This window comes from Salminus brasiliensis, chromosome 15, assembly GCF_030463535.1.
Source record: "Salminus brasiliensis chromosome 15, fSalBra1.hap2, whole genome shotgun sequence".
In the NCBI taxonomy this organism is placed as follows: domain Eukaryota; kingdom Metazoa; phylum Chordata; class Actinopteri; order Characiformes; family Bryconidae; genus Salminus; species Salminus brasiliensis.
This window is the reverse complement of record NC_132892.1, coordinates 28,324,787-28,349,445: the sequence shown is the minus strand read 5'-3', so window position 1 is coordinate 28,349,445 and position 24,659 is coordinate 28,324,787. Positions and strand designations below refer to the sequence as shown.

Sequence of the window (24,659 nt, the reverse complement as noted above, 5' to 3'; positions counted from 1 at the left end):
CGCCTCTGCTGGCTGGGAGCAGTATGATGTGTAGCTCCACCCATTCCTATATGTTTCAATGACTGAACAGCCCATTGTCCATCTCATCTTCCTCCTCAAAACTGTCTTTCCATCTCCAATGTCTCCAGATTCCAGCAGTTAGTTTTCCCTGTGCTGATATTGGCCCATTTTAAGTTTTCCCCCAGAAATCAATTTTTAACCCTTACCTTGCCCTATCGTAAGAAGGCGGGGCTACACAAGTGATTGACAGCTTTGGCTGGAAAAGACCGGAGTACATGAGCTGGGCTTTTACTGTTGAAGCGTCCACTTGCCGGACAAACTGGGAATCTTGGCCAGTCTTGGGAATCTGGGGCTTGGACTAGGAGAAGTGGGCGGGTCTACCAAATGATTAGGCGAGTCTGGCTCCGCCTCTGGTCTACTGTGCAGACTCTGGTTGTAAATTTGCCAAGATGGCGGACAGTTTTGGCTTCGTTTCTACAGAACAGTTAGTAGATTTGGAACCTGATACCTACAGATGCTTAGAGAACTTCAGTAGAACATTAGGCAACATCTAGCAGATAAGAAGCTGAAGGCTGTTAGACTGTATCCATCTCTTTTCAGGATCTTTTGGTCTAAAATAAACCACAGAAGCTCCGAAGTGAGAGGCATGAGCAACAGCCAAGAAGTCCAGGAACTGAGCCAACTCAACAGAATGGGTTTCTGCGGACATGTTGATGAATCAAGGATAGTCACATGATCAAAATAATGCTAATCAAGCTTTGACAAGTGCTTTTCTCACTAATCTCACTAGCAATAATCATCACAGTTGGTTATTTGGATTGTATGGTGCACCCCTAGTGTGTGTCTATGTGAAATCGGTGGATATGTGGTGGGCCTGCTGCGGATTTCATCCCAAAATACATCTCACCAGAACTTCTTCTTCTCCTCCTTCTTCTTCTTCTTCCATAGCTGTGTCTTCCTCCCCTCTAGTCACCTGCGCTTTAATCTGACAGTATTGAGAAGCCATGCACTCTTGCTTACTGAAACTATTTTGGATTTGCTTCTGGAAGCCAGCAGACCTCCAGCTGTTTTTCTATCTCTATCGCTCTCCTTCGTTCCTTCCCTCTTTCGTTCTTCTCCATTTCTCTCAGTTGCTGAGAAATATCATTAGGAGGGTGACGCAGGCCGTCCATCTGCTTTTCTTTAATTATGGTTTGTCACGTAAGGGAATTGGACTTGGGGAAGAGAGAGAGAGGGGGCGAGGGCTTACTGGGCCACTTACACAATACAGAGGCAAAAGAACAAAAACGAAATTGGAAAATTGTTGCATAAACACCAAGCACGTAAAACCTCTGACCTCAAAATGATTCAGTTTGATTGTGTGATTCCTCAGGAAATTATTCAGTGAATCACATAATCTCTCAAATATTTCCCCACAGATGAGTTTGAGTTGGTCATAACTCTTTTAAAAATGATTCAGTTGTTTTTTAGAAATGACTCTTGAAGTCTCAAATTTTCACAAAATTCCACAAAACAATTCAATTCGCTGATGACTCTTTTCAGAAATGAATCAGCGCATCATTAAATCTTAAGTGCTGCCCAAGCCGATTCAATTTGATTCTAGTTCTTTTCAGAAATGACTCTTTCACGAAATCTCAGTTTTTCCACAATTTGATTTCATTTGATTATATTTCCTTTTAAAAATGATTTAGTCTGTCATGAGGTGTCATTTCACCTGAGTTTGATTCTGTTTGATGATCCAGTGCATTGTGAAATCTCAGGTTTCACTACAATGCGATTTCATTTGATTATTTTATTTTTTTATTTGTATTTTTTTAAATGATTCAGTCAATCATGAAATCTCAGGTTACACCATCCACAGTTTGTTTTAATTTGAGTATGTTCAGAAATTATTTAGTTCATCCTGAAATCATAAGGTTTCAGCTTAATGCGATTCAATTTGATTAGGATTCTGTTCAGAAACGATTCATTGCATCATCAAATCTTAGGTCTCACCACAATGTGATTTTATTTGATTATTTTATTTTATTTATTTATTTAATTCAGAAATAATTCAGTCAATTGTGAAATCTCAGGTTACACCACAATTTGTTTTAATTTGAGTATGTTCAGAAATGATTCAGTTCATCATGAAATCGTAAGGTTTCAGCTTAATGCGAATTCAGTTTGATTAGGATTCTATTCAGAAAAGATTCAGTGCATCATCAAATCTTAGATCTCACCACAATGTGATTTTATTTGATTATTTTATTTTATTTATTTATTTAATTCAGAAATAATTCAGTCAATTGTGAAATCTCAGGTTACACCATCCACAATTTGTTTTAATTTGAGTATGTTCAGAAATGATTCAGTTCATCCTGAAATCATAAGGTTTCAGCTTAATGCGATTCAATTTGATTAGGATTCTGTTCAGAAACGATTCATTGCATCATCAAATCTTAGGTTTCACCACAATGTGTTTTCATTTGATTATTTTATTTTACTAATATGTTTTAGAAATGATTGAGTCAATTGTGAAATCCTAATGTTTCACCTTAAAGTGATTCAGTTTGATTAGGATTCTATTCAGAAAAGATTCAGTGCATCATCAGATCTTAGGTTTCACCACAATGCTATTTCATATTTCAGAAATGATTCAGCTGATCATGAAATCTGAATTTACAGCACAGTTTGGTTTTGAATTTTAGTTTTGGATTTGATTACAATTCATTCTGGAAATGATTCAGTGAATCTTGAAATCTCAGGCTTAATTGGAATCGTTGCTGCAAAGAAAAAACACACAATGCACTGAATATATAATATAGTAAATTGTGTGTATCTATAGAAACCTTTAATACAGCAGTGGGATGTGGACAATAATCACAATACAGCAAGCTCTACTGTTCTTATTTTTATAGTTGACAATAGCAATGGCAGCATTTCTGTACCTGACTCTGGTCCTGGCCTCTTTTAGGATTTCGAGGCCAAGGCCAGTCACTTTCTCGGGTCAGTTAAAGAAACAAGCTCGACAGTGGAGCTAATGCTGCAACACTGTGCTAATTGGTGCCAACCACTTCCTGTTCGTTTGACTTAGCATATGGCGTATAGGATCACTGGGTAGTTCATCAGTTCGTCAGTCCGGCCATTGGGCTGTATACTTTATACTTTTTACTTTATACTTCTTTTGTAGCGAAACACACCTGAATCAGCACATCTGCACTATTTTTGAACAACACACACACACACATACATGCACAACCCGCTTGCTCAGCGCTGGCCGGGGGCGAGTGTATCCTGGGTTGGCATGGTGCTAAACGGGCTGTGACTATTTAATTGGGTCGAGCCCTCTCCACACAGTGTGGCACACACAGAGATAATTATCTACCACACCACTCACTTAGTGCTTCTGCTGCTCTGTGTGGGTGTCTGTGTGTGTATGTGTGTGTGTGTGTGTGTGTGTGTGTGTTTCTCTGGTAATGGTAGGTGCTCATACTTGACATGCATGGCAATACTTTACAGTCAAGTCTGAATCAAACTAGAATTCTGTATCTTTGCCATTCGAGAAGCTGTCTCCTGCCACTTGACATACTCATGCAGCATGGACAAAAGTATTGGGACACCCGCTTGGTCATCGCGTCTTCTGAAACCAAGGGTGTTAAAGAGTTTCCTCTGCTTTTGTTGGAGTAACTGTCTCTACTGTCCAGAGAAGAAAAGCTTTCTACTTGATTTTGGAGGAGCATTGCTGTGAGGATTTGATTGCATTCAGTGACAGGAGAGGCGTTAGTGAGGTCAGGATGTTGGATGATCATCATTCTCAACTCCCCAACTCATCCCAAAAGTATTGGATGAAGCACCTTCATCCATCATTCCAGAGAACACAGTTCTTCTACTGTTCCACAGCTCAACGCTGGGGGGCTTTATACCCCTTTAGCCCACACCTGGCATTAGGCAGCATGGTGCTAATAGGTATGTTTATCTGCTCCAGAGAGTCCTATTCTATTGGCAGTACTTCTCTATAAGGACTATAGAAGCTGTGTGAGTGTGTGTGTGTGTGTATTTGCACATCTGTGTCAGCAATGGGTGCAAGTAGCTGAGTGCATTCATTAGAAGGGGTGTCCACAAACATTGGTAGTAAGAGAAATGCTTGACGACAGGGTCAGAGCATCCCCAAAACAACAGGCAGGTCTTGACATGAGTTCGCATGAGGCTCATAGAGGTCCCACCTCAGAAATACTGGTGCCAGATGTCACAGGAAGCCTCCAGAGGCCTTGTGAAAGCTGTGCTTGGTGGGTAAGAGTTGTTTTGATGGGGCGAGGGGGGGTCTACACAATATTAGACAGGTAGTCTTAATGTTAAGGCTGATCTACCACCCCCCCCTCTCATATTCATCTTTCTCTTCCATTTGCAGCCTGGCGTTCGTCAAATCAGGTGGGAGTCCAGCCTGTTAGCCAGGTGGAATTAGCACCCGAGACTAGCCCGACATGCTTTTCCTCTTATTTGAATTCAGTCCAGTGAAAGTCATCACAGAATCACATCACCTCACAACTCAGTGGGCACAGAAAGCCCAGATGTCTCTTGGCAGAGCACTTCAGAGTGCCTGTGGCAGAACGGAAAGTTAGCAGTGGCAGTGTTTCTGGCAGCCGCACAGTCACATACATACACACACGCACACACTGAGGACTACTGTCAGTGCTGTCTGGGGGCTTTGCCAGAACCCTGAGGCACACGTGCACCGCCTGGACTCCAGCGTGTACAGTAGGTCTGCACTTGTTTTGGGCTTTTAAAGGAACCCTCCCCCCTTTCTGCAACTGCTATGAACAATTTGTGGCCTGTACTCAATTTAAAAGGCTTACATTTCTATGGACTAAAGTATTGGGACACCTGCTCATTCATTGTTTCTTCTGATATCAAGGCCATTAAAAAGAGTTGATCCTGCTTTTGTTGGAGTAACTGTCTCTACTGTCCAGGGAAGAAGGCTTTCCACTAGATTTTGGAGGAGCATTGCTGTGAGGATTTGATTGCATTCAGGGACAAGAGCAACGTTAGAGAAGTCAGGATGTGGCATGTTGGATTACCACCCGACCTCACCCCCATCTTCCCAACCTATCCCAAAAGTACTGGGTAAACCACCACCATCATTCCAGAGAACACAGTTCCACTTCTCCACAGCTCAATTCTTAAGGCGAACACAGAGGACGTTTTGGGCTGGAGGTCGTAGCGGCTTCTAGATAGGTGCATGAAGCAAAAGCCCCACCACGAGGTGCGAAAAAACTGAAGATGGGAGGAGACGGGGAGACAGAGGGTGCGAAGTTGTACGTCCTAACTTGACAGATGTTGGAACACAGGTGGTGGAGCTTCAGGGCTGAAATTAGGCCCGACTTGTTTTTCTCTCAGTTCATTTGCTTTCATATCAAAGCTTTCAAAAGCTTTGTTGCTGTAGAAGAGAATCTTCATATTCCTGTGAAGAACCTTTGATGGCATCCCTCAAAGAACCACTTTTAGGGCCGTTACTTCTTATTAGTATGTGGTGTAAAAGTCAATAGTTCATGCAGTGTAATTGATATAGTATCAAAGTGAAGAAGGGTGATATTTGGGGCCGAACATTTTGAGGTTCACACTCCAGTTCTGGAAGGGGAAGGTGAGGGAATTGCCTTCCCCAGCAGGAAAAAAAATCACCCACAGCACAGTGGGCATCTGCCACTGAGCAAAGCACCAATTACATGCCTGCAAATCTGTTGGTATGGCAACAGAGTCAGGGGGCATGGCCGTTCCAACACAGGTGGCCAAAGTGAAGATCACCCACCACTTACCAATTACGACCTGTAATGGTCCAGTCTTTAGACGTCTGCCATTATTATCATAATTTTACTTATAATATACAATATACTTGTAAGTTTTAGCTGAGCCTGGCCCCTGGCTATTTTCCATTGTTTTGATATCAAACAATCAGAATAATAGAGATGGACCAATCGACCAATGGTAACACATCATGTTCTGTAGGGTTTCTGTAATGTCTATAAAGAACAGCGCTGTGGGTAGCTCTGCTGTGTTCTGATACTCACTGTACTGAGCTGGAGAAGGGTATCTGACCAGTGGTGTTAAAAGTCTTTAATCTGCTCACGTTAAAAATAAATAAAAAGCTAGACTGACGGAGTGGATCCAGCACATGGTTCCATCTAGAGGTTGAGCAAGGAGCTGCAGCGTTCTTTGGCCAAGGAGACTTGCGCATAGCTGCTGGAATCCTGGAACTCGGAAATATAATCTGATCTGAAAGGGGACAAAAAGGCTCTTCCTGTCATTCCGGCAGCCGACTCCTGGGTTAGACATTAAGAATGACTGTGTTTGGGTGTAGAGGGGGGATAACTACGAGGTGTCATTGGGTCCTTTGATGGATTTATTATGGTGTAATGGTCTTGGCTCTATTTGCTGAAGTAGTTGCTTGGAAATGAATCCTCATGTTGAACAGTGAGGATAACCGAGAGAGTTTTATTTGCAAACAGTTGTAGCTCTTGTTTTAATAACCGCTGGCATCCCGGTGTGCTTTACTCACTCTCTCTCTTTTGGTTGTACTGTCTGCAACACAGCAAATATATCCTTTCTATTTACTATCCAAAACTTGTAAACCTACGTGTATCTTCTGAATTGTTCATATGTAATCTTGAAAAAAGTTGGATGCTAGTTTGCATTACATGTACCTCAATGTCTAGATTGTGCTTTTAAAAGTATGCTTCAAATTTGTATGTCAAAACTGTCATAATTCAATGCATCAGACAATGAGCCATAAGAGGAACTTAAAGGTTCAGAAATCTAGTTAAATTTATCCCCAATGTAAAGAATTCCAACTCTAGAAGTAGGCCTTACCTTAAAAATGCTGTGGAAGGACCTGAAAAGAGTAGTTTGAAGATGTAAAGAAAGTCTATCAGACTGGTTTGGTGTGAAACATCTTAATCAAACTACTCTTTTCAGGTCCTTCCACAGCATTTTTAAGTTAAGGTCTTTGGCTATGCCATTACCAGTAATTTGTGGACTTACGTGTGGGCCTAGAGTCATTGTCCTGCTGCATGACCCGCATACTGACATTCCTGACATTGTACTGTAGAATCCAGAATTCATAGATCCACCAATAATGGCACATTATCTTGGACCTGATGCAGCAAAGCAGCCTCAAACTTTGATACTGCCACCACCATGCTTAACAGTTGGGATGAGGTTCTTATGTTTCGCTAAACATAACGCTTTTGGATTCATCTGTCCTCAGAACCTTCTTGGAGTAGGTTTGTTTGTGTTTTGTCTTTCACTCCTCCCTAGTCGCCAACTTTGTCCCACCTTGTCATTTGTCTCCCTATGTGTTCTCCATTGTAGCCCTGCCCTTTTTTTAAACTCTTTTCAGCTGTTCCCTGTTTGTTCTGGTGTATATGTAGTACCTTTATTTCCTGTGGTTCTTGTTGGTTATTGTGTTTGTAAGTGCATGTTTTTTTGTGGGTCTCACTGCTTTCATGTTTGGTCTCCAGTTTGTTTCAGATCTTTTGTTCTAGTATCTCTCTTTGGTTATTTTCTGCTTTTGTTTTATGCTTGGCTGTCTGTATTAAAAAACATTACCCTGCACTTATGTCCTCCTCATCCCTGCATGCCACACAAACGTGACACTAAGCATGTTTTATAGGTCATATGTGACCTTACATGTACCGAACTGTACTGTATTGGCTTTTAAAATATACATCATATGGTAAAACTTTCAGAATACAATATATCACAAGGCCTTAAATGGTTAAGACATCTGTTTCTATTCACCGCCACTGAACAGTTCTGACTCTAAGTTTATCTAGAACAGTTGTTCCCAAGAATCGCTTTTAATGACTTTGCTAACATCTTAACCCTAATAAATAGATTTTTAATAAAGTAAAATTGTAAAAAGTCAGGACTGTGCCCATTTAACAGAGAGTTACCCCTCTGCTGACGTTTTAGGCACAGTGACCTTAGGCTCATATATGGCTGCTCAGAGTTTAGAGTTTAGGCCTGCACTCTTGTGTGCACAGAGGTGTTGAGGATTGCTAAAAGATGACATGTACTCTGCCTACAAGCCTCTGGTCAGTGCTGCGTCACGACTCCCTCAGCTTAGCATTGCTTTATGCTTGGATATACAGCATAGCACAGTAGAGTAAACCACCTTTATAGAACCAGAAATACACAGAAAGGGCCAAAGTCCTACCATAATGTCCGATATCTGGTTTTCATAGAAAACCCAGACACAGTTCATGGCCAGTTCTTCTATTTGATAAATTCAATAAATATTTTTTTTTATGGTTTTAAGCAACGGAAACAATGGAAAACTGGCAAAAATGTATAGTATATTTAAAAAGTGTTTCATCTCAGTGATGTTGGAGAGCTTCCTTGCTCAAACTGCTCTTTATAGGTCCTTCCACAATATTTCTATTGGATTAAGGTATTTGCCATTACCAGTTCTTTGTGAACTTTCTTGTGTGCTTGGAGTCATTGTCCTGCTGCATGACCCACTTACAGTTAAGCTTCAGTTCCTGACATTCTACTGTAAAATATAGACATTCTAGAATGCAGACATTCAGTATACATTCTACTATAAAATACAGACATTCTAGAATGCAGATATTCTATAGACATTCTACTGTAAAATACAGACATTCTAATGTGAAATATAGACATTATAGAATGCTGATATGCTATAGACATTCTACTGTAAAATACAGACATTCTAATGTGAAATATAGACATTATAGAATACAGACATTCTATACACATTCTACTATAAAATACAGACATTTTACTGTAAAATATAGATATTCTAGTGTAAACTGTTAACATTCCAGAATGCAGACATTTTATATACATTGTACTGTGAAATATGGAAATTCTACTGTAAAATATAGACATTCTAAAATGCAGAAATTCTGTGGAATACTATTGTAAATATATAGATATTCTACAGTAAAATATAGACATTCTAGAGTGCAGATATTCTGTAGACATTTTACTGTAAAATATAGACATTATAAATGCAGAAATTATGTGGACATTCTACTGTACAATATAGATACTCTACTGTAAAATATAGACATTCTAGAGTGCAGATATTCTGTAGACATTCTACTCTACCCTTGATACTGCCATTTTTTTTATGTTAGTTTAACTAGACAAATGGCTATTTTATTGACAAATGATAATCATTTCATGATGAGCAGTTATTAAAAGTATTTTTGCATTACTTATGATTAGCCATGTAGACCTTTGGTCCAAAAGCAAGTTAAACAAGTCTAGAAATACGATTTATAGGATTCTGACAACATCTGCCTAATTATACTAGATATGTAAACTACATTTAAGAATGTACATGTTTGCAGTGCATCTTGTCTGATCAGTCTGTCAGATGAGTGTGGTTCTCTGATCTGTGGTTGTCTTGATGAATCAATCCAGCAGACATAAAGCTTTTGGTCAAAATAATGCCTGACCACTGTACTGATTCACCAGTGTTTTTTTAGGATGCTTTAATAGGCATGCTGCATTCTCAGTGAGCAGCAACATAATGAATTCATGTAGAATTCTTATTTTGGGTTCAGGACCACGGACAGGTCACCTGTAGCTGTACACATAGCTGCTGCTGTGGAATACGTGGAATTGGATGTGCCACTGCCTAATGCTGGAACACAGCACACAGCCTGACTCCCTGATGAGCTTCGGTGTATGAAGAGAAAATAGCAGCAATTTCTCCTCACTTGATTACTCTGTCTGCCTCTATACTTAACAGCATTTGAGCTGATGACACATAGGCAGTGGAAGCGCTCCCCATATATATACGGTCTATTACCATCACACAGTGCTGTACAGCTAGGCTATTAATAGGCTAGGTCATCACACTATACAGAAACATAGGCAAGTCTGGCTACTGTGACCTACGTCTGACATGTAAGCTGCAAGGACTGCTCTTTTTAGGTCTACAAGATTTCTGTTATTTCTGTTATGATTAGGACTTTATATTGTATTTAACTTTAACTATTTCTTTGTAGACTTAATGGCCGGTATGCTTAGGGTTGTTGTCTTGCTGCATGGCCCCCTTACGACTAAGCTTCAGTTCACAGACAGACACCCTGACGTTCAACCTGCAGATTAGATGGAATTCATAGGGTTCATCAATACTGGTAAGCTGCCCTGAACCAGATGCAGAAAACTAGCTCAAACCGTAACCTCCAGGCTTATTATGCAGTTATACCTTCAGACTACTTTAACTGGGGGCTCTGAGTAGCTCAGTCTAATGCCCTGCTACTATGGCTCAGGGGGCGCAAATTTGAATCCTGGGCCATGCCGCTTTGCCATCAGCAGCCGGAGTACAAAAGAGCACAGGGGGAGCTACAATTTGGTGAATTAGCTGGCTACCATAATACCATGGTACTCCCACCCCCATGTTTACCACCAGTTGGGACAATGTTTTTACTGTGTGAGAAGACTCTGAGAAGTGTCTGTCTGACTCCTTCCACATGGGCAACAGTGTACATTTTGGAGAGTAGTGGCTATCCTGCAATGCACCGTTCTTGGTTCTTGTTTAGTGATTGTTTGATGGTGGACTCATTGCCCAATGCAGTAAAAACCTGGGTATCTTTTGGGACTCCTTATAATATTATTTGCTGCAACCTTGGAATACATTTTACTGGTCCACTACTCATTTTGAGACTAACAGTGGTGCTGAGGTTCCTGTATTGTTGTAATCCTCTTTACAATGGGTTTGTCATGTCACACTTCCATACGTCTGTGTTGATAGTAAAGACCCAAGTTCATGTTCTTGAAACATGGGAGGTCTTGCAGTTTCCCCTTTAAGGAAACCTTTCTTGGAGGTCCTTTGAGGTTTTTGACAAGGAAACACTATATGGACAAAAGTATTTGGACACCAGCTCTTTCATTGCTTGTATTGGAGTAACTGTCTCTATTGTCTAGGAGAAAAGGCTTTCTACTAGATTTTGGAGAAGCATTGCAGTGAGGATTTGATTGCATTCAGGGACTACAGCTTTAGTAAGGTCAGGATGTTAGATGATTGCCACCCCACCTCACCATCCCCAACCCCCCAACTCAAGTATCTCAACAGCATTGGATGGAGCACCACCATTATTCCAGAGAACACAGTTCTTTCACTGCTCCACAGCTCAATGCTGGGGGGCTTTATACTCCTCTACTAGCCCACACATGGCATTAGGCAGTATGGTGCCAATAGGGTCAGGTTTACCTGCTTCAGAGAGTTCTATTCTGTTGGCAGTACTTTTCTACAGTGACTAGTCAAGCTGTGTGTGTATTTGCACACTCCGTGTCAGCAGTGTTTCAAGTCATGCATACACTCATTAGAAGGGGTGTCCACAAACATTTGGACATATAGTGTGCCTATATGTACTTTACATATGCAGACAGTGAAGTGGAGAGGGACAGAGAGAGACAGTGTATGTGTTAGTCACTCGTCCTTGGCATTCTCACAACAAATCAGTTTGATAATGTAAAAAAATGCCTCTTCAATTCACTGCTCGTACTGTGTGTGTGTGTGTGTGTGTGTTTATGTGACTGTGCTTGTATTTGTTTATGATGTGGGCCACGTTTTAAAGGTTAAGAGGTTCTTCCAGCGTCAAAGGCTGTGACACTTCATGAACCACTAAAGTGTCACCCACCAGGACAGGGCGTGAGTGGGTGTAGAGGAAGTGTGGGCCATAATGGAGTAATTAGCCACAGCTGATGGATGACACAGGAATGGAGCTGCTCTGGTGCCCTGTTCCCATGCTCGTCTCCTTTTTTGCCTCCATATTTTCATTTTTTTCCTCTGATAAAGGTGTTTGCAGCCTGAGGCACTGCGCTGAAATAGTGGTGTAATAGAGCTGACAAGAGGCAGGAGAACAAAGACACTGGTAAAGGTGCTCTCGTAGTGTGTGTAGGCTAGAGACACACACTCCGTCTGGATGTGCCGAACACTCTTCCAAAGCGCTCACCTTCTAGACGGCAGTTCAGTTCTGCCGGCACTGGCTTTCATTTTCGGCTCTAGATTTTTTGGGCGGTTTGCAGCGGTGTGGCTTGTTAACCACTGAACAGCAGACTTATTATGTAGCTATTGATTATCAGCAACTTCTGTAATACTGTACAATACTGTAATAACAGACTGTCCAATAAAGGTTAAGCAGCTCAAACCATGAGACTCCCACCCCCATGCTTAACTGCCCATTGGCTTCCATTATAAATGTGTTTGGGTGATGAAGCAAAAACTGCACTTTGACTTCCATTGTAAATGAGCTTACATTTACATTCATGGCATTTAGCTGACACTCTTGTCCAGAGCGACTTACATTACAGAGGTGGGACAATGTAGGGTTAGGAGTCTTACCCAAAGACTCTTATTGGTGTAGCGCAGCACAGTCAGACCGGGAATCGAACCCCACATGGTGTAATAGCTGGCAGATAGTGGTGTTATCTGTTGCGCTATTCTACTTCCCATTGACTTCTATTCTGAATGTGTTTGGGTGCTGAAGGAACTGCCTATTGACTTTCATTTTTTATCTGAGGTGTTGAAGCTGTTTCCCGTTGGCTTCTATTAGAGTGCATTTGGGTGCTGAAGGAACTTCCCATTGACTGCTGAATACTTAACCATATTACAACGTATCCCAGATTTGTCTTTATTTTCTGTCCTTCATTTACAACCCACCTTTATCTGCTGTTACTTTGCTGCGTGTTTCATAATAACACCTGACCTCCAACTCAAAACTGGACATAATTTTCTTTCCAATTACGCTAAAGGCCAGCTCTGTATGGACAGGGAAGAAAAGCCTGCTACTCTAGAACCCTTATAGGGAAGGCCATCTGGCTAATCAGCTTCACTGCATCACAAAAAAATAGGCCTGTTTAGGGTTGTGTGAACTAGGCAGGTCTTTGTTGGCTACAATTGGGAGTGGATTCCATTGAGAGCATGCTGCCATGTGACCTTTGACCGTAATTAGGAGTTACAATAGGATATTCAGAAATATGCTGTTTTTTTTTTACACAAGCATTTTACAGATTAATGTAATTCAAACCACAATTACTTAACCTTTAGGCTAATACAGTAAGCCTCACTTCATTCGATTAAACACAAAGGTCTTCTATGAGTAGATCTGCACAATAGGCCATCCTCTTGCACATCATATGATGTTGTACAATGTAGCCTATCCCCACCTAGTTGTTGAATCCCTCTGTTGGAGATTCTGTGGATAATTGATCCACCGACAAAAAATGACTGAAAAAATGTTTTTGACTCACAATATTTTAGTTTTTTTGTGATTTCTGAGTAAATATGCAATATTTTCTTTTTAATATTTAAGTATTAGGTATTATCTATCTCAAAACTTCCCTATGAAAAATAAATAAAGAAAAATAAATGTCTAAAACGTTTTGGAGAAAATATATAAGGTGAAATAGTGGTGGTCTTTTGAAACAGATTTTAGCCAGAAGCCAGTTATTCCCAAATATTGCCTAATTGTTTTAATAATTTCATAGATCTGTGAGAAATAGGAATACTACATGAAATAGAAAACTGACTAAAACATTGAAAACATGAAATTCTGTCATAAAAAAACACATTCATCAATAAAGTAATGTTATTTAATTATTATTAGAATTTACAATTTATTATTATTAATGACAAGTTAAATATTATTCTTAGTGTTGTATTTCTATTATTATTTCTTTTACTGAAAACAAAAATAGTGTGGTATCACTTTAAATGTAACTGAACTGAATAGGGTTGTCTAATGAATTTAACCCTACATCCAACCCTGACCTTAACCTTAACCCTACCCTTAACCTTTCTCTTAACCTTACGCTTTTAGCATTAGGTTTAGGGTTAGATTTAAGGTTTATGTAAAGGTTTAGGTTAGGTTTAGGATTAAGGGTTGATTCAAGGGTAGGGTAAAGGTTAGGGTGTAGGGTTATATTTGATAGACGACCATTAACTTTTAACTTAGAGTTCTGTAGCATTTAGTAGATATTCAGCTGAATATTAGTTGAACCTACGCACCTCTAATGGATTGAGTAAAGTGATACCCACATGACTAATAACTCTAGACTTACACAAATTGAATGTGGCCTAGTTTGACTGGCTGGATTTTGTGCATCATTAACAGAACTTAATACAAGCTTAGAGCAGAAATCAAGTTCAATACTTGACAAAAAAAAAATATATATATATATAATATTATATTATATTATATATTATAGTATATATATATATATATATATATATATATATATATATATATATTAAACTGATTTATTGACTTACACTGAAAAAAAGATGTGTTAACTTGCCTTGTTTAAAAAAATTAAACAGAAACATAGAATAGAAGTGAATTAATAGAAGACATAGCATTGATTTACTATTTCCAGTTCAGTGCAGCACTTTCTTCAGTGTCTGGTTAAAGCGAAGTAAAGTAAAGCCCAGAGTTGATCACTCACAGATGTCCCACTTCCAGCCGTCATGCAGGGGTCAGTAATTTAAATCTGGAACCTCATATTTCAGGCGAACAGCGGTTTCCTCCACGCCGTATTTCATATTAATGTGAAGGAAAATGAAGCTTGCGGTGCTCAGAGGTCGAAACACTTGGACGGAGCTCTACTCCTGATCCGAAGGACAATTTGCGGCCCGGAGTTTGTGAAGAGATTTTGCGTGATGTTAGCGATGCCGGGAATGTGAGGCATGGGGAAATAATTCGGGCCACTTACAGGCAGTTAAGGATCAGCTGGACTCATTGGGGAAGGGCTAAATACAGTCATTATGTGACTTTGTGTTTTGATGTTTTGTCCTATTGATTGATTCGTTGATTTTATTTCGCGGCAGAAATGCGGCCTTGATTCAAACTAGACTGAAGCTAATTAACTTTCTCTCGAATTGCTCTTTCTTGCATTAATGGCATGATTTGGTCATTTGTTTTATTGACAGTAATTTTAGGACAAAAATGCTGCAAGCTGGAACCTGACTGAAATCTTTTCTTTTGTGTATTTCGAACAGGTTTGTGCTGGTGTTCGGTTGCTTGGTGCTCTCCGTCTTCTCCACCATTCCATATCACACAGACATGGCATCCCGTGCCCTCTTCATACTGGTAAGCTTGGCTAAAAGTGAGGAATATTGCAAGGTTAAGGCTACACTAAAAAGACAAAAGTATTGGGACACCTGCTGATTCATTCACCTGTTTCTCCAGAAATCATGCATATTCAAAAAGAGTTTGTCTTGCTTTTTTTGGAGTAACTGTTTTTTTGACAAGTGTTTTTGTGAGATCAGGATGTTGTATGATGATCACCACCCCACCTCACCCCCAACTCCCAAACACAAGTATCTCAAAATCACTGGATCACAACCATCATTCCAGAGACTGTAGTTCCACTGCTCCACAGCTCAATGCCCACGCCGGGCATTAGGGCACAGTGTCTGCTCCTGGAAATTCTTATTCTTTTGCCAGCAGTTCTCTAGACAAGGGGCTAGCCAAGCTGTGTGTGTGTATTTGCACATCTGTGTCAGCAATGGGTGCAACTTAAAGTAGCTGAATGCATTATTAAAAGGGGTGTCCACATACATTTGGATAGGGCTGAGGTCAGGACTTAGAGGTCAGGACTACCAGAAGGCTTAATATGATAATGGGGGTAAATGGGTACTTTGTCCTATTGGACCACCCAACCGTGTCCAAGTATCTAGTTGATGGTTGGAGGTTATACTGAAGAACTGGTAGATGGTAGGTCTTTCTTGGACGGCAGTCTCTCAGTCCATGGTGACGTAAGAGCCAATTTTACAATTTTACTGTCTCAGCTCTGTGCTTTGGGGGTTCTTGGGTTGTTTAGGACTTCTTCCGGAACTCGGAACCATCAAAGTGGCTCCCAATAACCTTGTTGTTTAGAAATGGCTCCAAAAGACATTCCTGACTTGTGTATATCTACAATCATGCTTCTCAGATCTGCACTGAGCCCCTTGGACTTTCCTGTTGTACTGTCAATGGGTCAATCCACAGAGAAACTACCAGCTGTAGCCAAGCATGATCACTAACTGGAAGTTGAGAGGTCTTGGCATTGGCAAACTAAAAGGCCTTTAGGAGCTTTTTAACCCATTACATTAATAATCGAAGTGGGTGTATGCCTATTTATGACCTTGTATGTATAATTTATACCACAAATAAGGGGCAGTGGTGGCTCAGCGGTTAGAGCTCTGGGCTGTTGATGACAGGGTTGTGGGTTCTATACCCGGGCTCGGCAAGCTGCCACTCTTGGGCCCTTGAGCAAGGCCCTTCACCCTGGGTACTGGAGTTGGCTGCCCACTGCTCTGGGGGTGTGTGCACACTGCCCCTGGTTCACCTTTACCAAATGAGTGACCATCCATCACCACAACATGAACAGTTCACTGAAAGCCCAATATGGCCGTTCAGTGCAGTCATGTTCTTGACCATGGTTCTGACCATAACTGCATCTACTTGTAGCCATATTGGAGATATCGATATGATTCCGATATCTATGAATATCCTTTTATTGAAGAGCCCCTTTACCTATAGTTCAAACCTAAAGAAGTTTCAGAAGAAGAAACTTCAAACACCAAACATATCATGTAATAAACCTTGTCTGTCCATTCCAATCCCAGGTGATCCAACCAGGTCCAGATGATCTTTGCATTATGCTCCGAAAGGAAACCTGGAAACCAGTGATGGGCCATAGTGACATCACCACCTGCACTTATTTGATTAAAGCGATGATGAAAGCTGGTAGCTGGTGCTGCTAAAAGCAGCAGAGGATCAAAGGCTCTTTCTCTTTGAGGGCTATTCAGTTGCTCGAGTCGCCTGTTTCTGGCGGCCCGCTGCATAATGTCCTGCCTGCGGTCGCCATACTGACCCGCATGATGTGATTACTAACGCAGTTGATGCACAACATGACTGTGCCTGGCTGCAACATGGAAAATTACAGTCATTAGCATGGTTTTTATGTCGTAGCGCTTCAGCAGAGTAAGTGGTTCATTATTGGCATTGTTTTTGGTGTCGCTGTTAGCATAGCCTAACTGATCTTTATGAATACGGTGTCATGCAAATGTTTGGTCACCCCTGTCAAAGGGGAACAGAAAACTCCAAATTTAGCATTAGGAATTAGATTTGGGGAGTTGGGGATGAGTTGGGGTGGTGGTCGTCCAACATCCTGGCCTTACTGATGCTAACTCTTGTCAATGAATGCAATCAAATTCTCACAGCAATGCTCTTCTAAAATCTAGTAGGAAAGCAAGATAAGTAAAAAAAACAAGATAAGCTCTTTTTGATACCCTTGATTTCAGAAGAAACAATCAATGAGCTGGTGTCCCAATACTTTTGTCTAAACCGTGCCTGTATAATGAATGAGAAATAATAAATATTGCATTACAGCATGCCTTACTCAGCGCTGGCTATTAGGGTTAACATATCAATTAGCACCGGATCAACAACAGCGAACCTCCGGGGTCAGGATTATGAGACAATGAATCCTGTTGCTGTAAGTGGATTTTTGTTCTTCTAAGTGCCGCTACAGCTCTGCTAATGAAATCACAGCTTACTGGTGGCCCTGTAATCAGATTAGCGTCTGAAACCCTGACCCACCTGCATTCCCTGACAGACAGTAAGACTTTATATCATAATAGCATGAGAGGCTTATTTACACAAAGGCGTTCAAACTGTTTTCATTCACAGAAGCTTTCCGGTCATCTCAGCAGAGTGAGTGTGTTGGAAGCACCAGTGACATCAATTTCCCCTGAAATGAAATTTTGCCTGACGATTTAAAGAGACCCTAGAATGTCAGACTGTATTTTCCTTTGCATGGTTGATTAATGAGAGTTTGGTATATGGGACTGACCTCGAAAGAAGGATCCCGCAGAACCAAAAATAGAGCTGGAAAACAGGAGAATTCCCAAACCCCAAAACTGTTACATCACAGTCCTGACTCTGATTATATTTACACCCTCAAGATGTACATGAACCCCTCCCACTAGGGAAAGTTGGGGGTGGGCGTTAGCAGCGGAAGTTCAAAATGCTTGGTGGTTGTCATGACTGGCTAGGTCTGACAAGGAGGGATGAACACTCGCAGGGACGGTACAATGCAAGAGTATCTATTAACAAAACCAGGGGGTTAACGTAAATGAAAAGGCAGCAAAGTACAGGGGCCAAACGAATAACCAAAACACAAACATGACAGAGGAACATGGGCATAATAACAAACACACCTAAGGCTGTTGGGACTTCATGAGCTAGGCTTGAATGGGGGACGTGAAGGGGAGGCAAAAACGAAAACAAACACCAACAGGCAGAGCCTGGGGAAACGAGGGACAACTAAACTGCGCTTGTCAGCAATACGGAATTTACGTGACGTGGGAGACAGGAGCTGAGAGATCAGCTGCAGAACCCAGAAGTAGAAACCAGAACAGACCTGAACCGTGGCACGCCCATGAACAGTACGATAAACTTGACCTAGAAGAACGAGGAAGTCGCTCTGACGTCTTTGTGGTTTCTCGAACCTGAAACTTGACCGTGAACTACAATCAGACGCCAACGCACCCGGATGGCTCAGAGTAAACAAAAAAAGGGTGTTCTCGCGCTAGCTCCTTAAATACCACAGCCTCAGGTGAACCGAATCAACAGAACAAAGAAGAGAAATCAAACACACGTAAAACCAACTGAATTGTGACGTGAAACATGAACATGGATATCAACTTAAAATCCGTAACACAAAACAATAACATCAAACTAAAAGTCTGTGAAATATGACATGAACTACACTTCAACGTAAAAGTCCTGAGGAGAGCCTGAGGAGTCCTGAGGAGATTCACGATATTTATTAGCGATGCCATACGTGAGACTAAGTAAATCAAAGTAAATCGTTCGGGAAAAATCATTGCGCCACAGTGACCTCTGGTGGCCGATACGTGATCGAAACAACAAGCTTAAAAACAACTGAAAGAATTGGGTTTTCATGATGGTGAAATGAAACACCCAGATGATCCCAAAATGATCCCGAAATGATCCCAAACAGCAGATCTGGGTCTTTTTCAAAATCCTGCCACTTCACAAATGCCATGATTTGCTAAATAATACGGCAATAACAATAAAGAAATTGTGTTTCATCTGTTTGCATCTCTTTTAGAGTTGGGGTGTGGTGTGGTGTGATGCCATGTGTTGTCTTGTGTCACAAAACACGATACAGTATTTCGGACTCTCATTTAGAAGCATTTTGGGGCAAAACGTGATAAGCTCAGATCAGCACCCTAGGGACTTCCCTAAGTGAGCACCAAAATGCGGGAAAAACACGTGAGACGTATCGAAACAGTGTAGCTTTAGGAAACCTTTCAGTCTCATGACCTTATCATTCAATGGTTTTGTCATCAGGCTGACAGTTTAACTTTTATTAAATGATGGATCGTAAACTGCGCAGTGTTCACTTAGTCTGGGAGCCTGTGAGAACACTGAAGTTTGCGGTTTTAAAATAACGCAAGGTGAGATTTTACTGAAGCCACGTCAACGTAGAACCTTCTGCTCTACTGATGCAACTTACGTTACCCCTTATTCCCAGTATTACAGGATAAGGAATACAGGACTATTGTCATTCGCATCACATGTGGTCTGTGGGGTGGAGTGAAATTGTGATCTCAAGGTCCCAGTTACACCTAAAGAGCAATATTGAATAAGACATAAATAGGAAAAGTAGAGCAGTTAAAAAAGGTAGCAGCTATATGTGTACCGCAGTGATATTTTGAGGGGGTATGACCGCATGAGAGAAGTGGGTACCGCCCAACCCTAAGTGAAAGCCCTAGTCAAAGCTGGCGGCACGGTAAAACACGTCAGCGACTTTACGGTGTTGAATATGGTGTTGTTGATACTGGAGAGCAGCTCATCACCTCCTGACTAATCTAGTGTAAACCAGACTATCCTTAAATGGAAAAAAAAGTGAGGTAAAATAACAGGGTGGTAAACAGGCTTGTTAACCCCTTAACGCTCCCAGGCTTATTACACACTAATGTGTATTACTCAGTAACTAAAGGGACGTCTGTCTGTAAATTGGTGGGGCTATTCTCCGGCAGTTGAAGTAATAGAAGGTAATAGAAGCCGCCGGGTGTAAGAGGGTTCATGTTGGTGAGGCAGGAGGAAAATCTGTGAACATCAGAACTACATTTACATTTAAGGCATTTAGAAGATGCTCTATTTACCCAAGAAAAACCTCAGCTAGTTTGAATAGACTAATAATTTAAAGATCCTCTAAGTTTAGACTCTACTAAACACAAGTCAGTAAGGAGACCACTCTGTTATTCGCCCAAGTGTTCTTGGAAGAGGAGGGTCTTCAGTCTGGGTTTGAAGACAGCGAGCATTGGACTCTGCTGTTTGGACACCCAGGGGAAGTTCGTTCCACCACTTTGGTGCCCAGACAGAAAAAAGCCTGGACACTCGTCTTCCGTGGATTTTGAGGGATGGCGGGTCGAGCCGAGCCGTACTTGAAGCTGGAAGGGCTCTTGGTGCAGATCGGCTTTTGACCTTTGCTATCAGGTACGGAGGGGCTGGTCCAGTCTTGGCTTTGTAGGCCAGTGTCAGGGTTTTGAATCTGATGAGGGCAGCAGCTACAGGAAGCCAGTGAAGAGAATGCAGCAGTGGAGTGACATGGCTGATTTTTCTGACCCTGACCTGTTTCTTGTGTCCTCCATCAGGAGTTTGTGATGATCGTGGTGTTCGGGCTGGAGTTTATAGTCCGGATCTGGTCCGCGGGCTGCTGCTGCAGATACAGAGGATGGCAGGGACGACTGCGCTTCGCACGAAAGCCCTTCTGTATCATAGGTGAGCTAAAGCTTGGTGTTCATTATTTTCCTGCCACTAACATTTCTTCATTTCCTTATTTCCAGCTTTGTGGATTGCTTCTGTTAAAAGCCAGCGAAGGTCTAGCATAGCGCACTTATCCACAACCAAATGAGGTTCATGTTGCTAAAAACATTGATTAACTGCCATTAGAATAGGACTCTCTGAAGCAGATAAACGTTAATGTCAGGCATGGGCTAGAAGGGCCTAAAGCCCCCTGATTTTGGGCTGTGGATCAGTGGAACAATGTGAAGAACGGCTGCCAGATTCACATTATATGTCAAAAAGTGGGAAATGTCAAAAATGGAGATACAGGTTTTGTGTGACAGCGGCGAGGCAGTAAGGCATACGGACTGTGTAAATGTTTGTGTGTTTGGTGGTGGTCATGTTTCAACTCGTGCCTTCCCTGCTTCCTCTTTTCATCACAGTCTAATCCTCAGCCTGGCACTAAGCTCCTTACTTTACTCGCAATGATCCGGCACCAGAACTCTGCTTCAGACTGGCAACCTGCCAGCGTCATGACATCCAGCTGTTGTTTACATTTAGTTTGGTGGCAACCTTTTATACCAGTTTATGTGCTGACCAGTTGGTTTCTGCATGCTGGTTAACTTGTTTGAGACTGTTCAAATAAGTCTCTGGTGCAGGATAGGTAGGACATGATACAATGCATTAGGGTGCATGGACATTACGCGAGACAGAGGGGGACAGGGGGGACAATAAGTACAAAGAGCTAAACCCGTCTGGTATTGCAGCAGCATCACACATGTAAACAAGGCGTACAGTGCAGTAATATGTATAGCAGCTTGGTGTTCAGCTGGAGAGACCAGTACACAGCTTATGTACAAAGAAGGAGTTTCAGTTAAAGTGCCAAAGGGCAACCAGCCCCTAAGCTAGAGTGTGTGCGTGTGTGTGTGTGTGTGTGTGTGTGTGTGTGTGTGTGTGTTCAGGTTGAGATTGGTGCTGCTGGTGAGACCATGAACCTAGAGTTTCTTACTCTGATGTTCCTGTACCTCTTTCCGGATATCAGAGCTACAGTACCGCCACAGTTTCCAGTACCAGTTTCTTAAACCCTACAACAGAACCCTGTGGGACTCCACAGAATGTGCTCAATGTAACGGCTACCTAAAGTAATTCAGGATGGTTTCTGACTATCAAACCACTTGGTTTAAGATGTTTACATGTCTAAAGCTGATGTGTTGGAAGCAGGAAAAGTGTAGCCGCAAATGTACATTATATGAAAATTAAAAAGTATTGGGACACCTGCTCATTTATATTTTCTTCTATTACAAAAGAGTTGATCCTGCTTTTGTTGGAGTAACTGTCTCTACTGTAGAAGGGAAGACGGTTTTCTACTAGATTTTGGAGAAGCATTGCTGTGAGGATTTGATTGATCTCTTGATTGGTCCGGATGTTGGACGATCACCGCCCCACCTCATCATCCCCAACTCGTCCCACAAGTATTGTATGGAGCACCAACCATCATTCCAGAGAACACAGTTCTTCCACTGCTCCACAGCTCAACGCTGGGGGGCTTTACACCCCTCTCTAGCCCACGCCTGGCATTAGGCAGCATAGTGCCAACAGGTTCATGTTTATCTGCTCTAGAGAGTCCTATTCTACTGGCAGTACTTCTCTACTGGGACTAGACAAACTGTGAGTTGCACATATGTGTCAGCAATGGGTGCAACTCAAAAGTAGCTGAATGCCTTCATTAGAAGGGGTTTCCAGACCACCCCTTCAGACCACACTGACACACGCACTGTCGCTGTTGTTAAATCAGATGAACTGGAGTAAATGAGGAGAGGATTCTAGATTCTCCCATCAACATCTAACACAGGTAGGTTTGTGCGTGTCCTTTTCATCCAAGAAGCGGTCAGGAAAACCCATCTCTGGTCCACTTGAAAGCTGTAGACTGGGTAGAAACCTAATTACGAGCTGGGTTGAACTTTGTTCCTGCCAAACATAAAGGATTCGTCTCTACTTTATGTGTTCTGCAGACCCCCAGCGCAACACAAGCCAATGATCATCAGGTTATTTTGTCCAGTAATGTATAAAATCCTGATTACCTGCAGTTTTGCTTTATTAAAGTGCTGAGAGGGTTACATAATAAAATAATTAACAGCCTAGTGACTCACACAATGAATTACATTGCCCCCACCACCCCAACACACACACAGTCTTCTCTCCATTTTCATCATTACCATTCCACACCCACTATCTGAGACACAAGCTCAATCACACAATGGCACCAGCTCTGGGAGGGTGAGGGCTGGCTTCTTTTCATGATTACTTAATTAAACTTAATTAATCAATTATAAAAACATAAATGAAACAGGACCTTAGCTAACAAGTGGTGATTGGTTTGCAGTTCCTGATAATAGTGCTTATTTTAAAATATGATTCTGATGGACACACACACACACACACACATACATACATATTACACAATCAGACACCCCATGCAAACCTTTGTCTTTTAACATATTTCACCTGTCTTTGAACATTACTGAGATATGGAGGTAATAGGACTAAACAAACACAACTGTAGAGACACATACGCCTGACCAGATCCTGAGAGCTCTCTGAGGCCTCCAGAAAGAAGGTTGTAGATGCAGATGAGTCTGGGAAGAACACTTAGAAATCAGCAGTTCTCCAACAATGTGGCTCTAGTGGTCTAATGCTCTACCACTATGACCAGGGAGTCGCGAGTTCGAGGCCCAGAGCCATGCCGCTTTGCCATCAGTGGCAAAGTCCGAAAGAGCACAATTGGCAATTAATGTTGACCAGCACAAGCGCCGGTTAGCCGGTGTGGTTGAGCTGGGGACCCGGTGCTTTCCTCCAAGCATGTTGGATGCCTATTGATGCCACATTGGTGGCAGTTTGGATAGAGACGGTGGCCAGCATTGAATGTATTGGAGAAGACATGTTAAGCCCTTCGCCTCCTAGTGTCGGGAGCATTGCTAGTGCTAGGGGGAGCTATGAACGGGTTGGTTAATTGGCAGAACCAAAATTTATATAAAAATCCAGTCTCCAGCAATCCTAAAATGTCATCATGGTAGCAGGTAGCTCTTACCTCATTGGAGGTGCTTTAGACAGTTGAGTATTAACCTTATTTTTTCCATTTTTAAAACTATAGATTACTCAATGACTTGTTCAAGTGATCAGTATATTAATCAATGACCAGTATAAACAATGGCCCTATAGATAATTGGTGGTTTATTGGTAACTGTGATAGCCCTTATTGTAACTGTGATGACTTTGTTGGTTTGGAGCAAGACAGTCTCAGCTTCATTCCCTGCGGGTGTCATTTTCTACAATCTGGCAACCAGTCCAGAGCCTTGACCTCCTTAGGATTTTATTCCCTTTCCCACCATGTGAGACAAGAGAAGAGCTCATTAGAGTTGAAATGTATCACCCTGTGTGTGTGTGTTTTGTCTATGTGTGTGTGTGTTTTGTCTTTGTTGTGTGTGTGTGTGTGTTTTGTCTGTGTGTGTTCCTTTGTGGCTGCGGGGATTTTGTCAGCACTTATTCCTGGCCTCATTGTTTTGAATGGGAAATTGTCAAAGTAATGGATGTCATTAATAAGAGTGACTGTGTGCGCGTGTGTGTGAGAATGTGTGTGTGTTTCGCCAGCATGATGGATCAGACTTTGTTATAACCTGAAAACAAAAGTATGAGCTTACTACACTGATTCTAGAGAGTGTACTCTAGAGGACATGAAGTCCTGTGAAAAAGTAGTTGCCCCCTCTGAAAAGAGATACATGGCCATTTCTAAGGTCGCGCGACTGTAACATACCGCCACAAGAGCCATCATGTCCAGAT

General features: G+C 41.7%; 1 protein-coding gene across 1 annotated transcript in view; it reads left to right on the top strand.

Moving 5' to 3' along the window:
- kcnq5b (potassium voltage-gated channel, KQT-like subfamily, member 5b) overlaps positions 1-24,659 on the top strand; it is a 152,563-nt gene that overhangs the window by 94,509 nt on the left and 33,395 nt on the right. The window contains exons 2-3 of the mRNA XM_072656718.1: positions 15,017-15,107; positions 20,693-20,819. Of these exons, the coding sequence (XP_072512819.1) occupies positions 15,017-15,107; positions 20,693-20,819 (218 nt within the window). The remainder of the gene's footprint in view (positions 1-15,016; positions 15,108-20,692; positions 20,820-24,659) is intronic.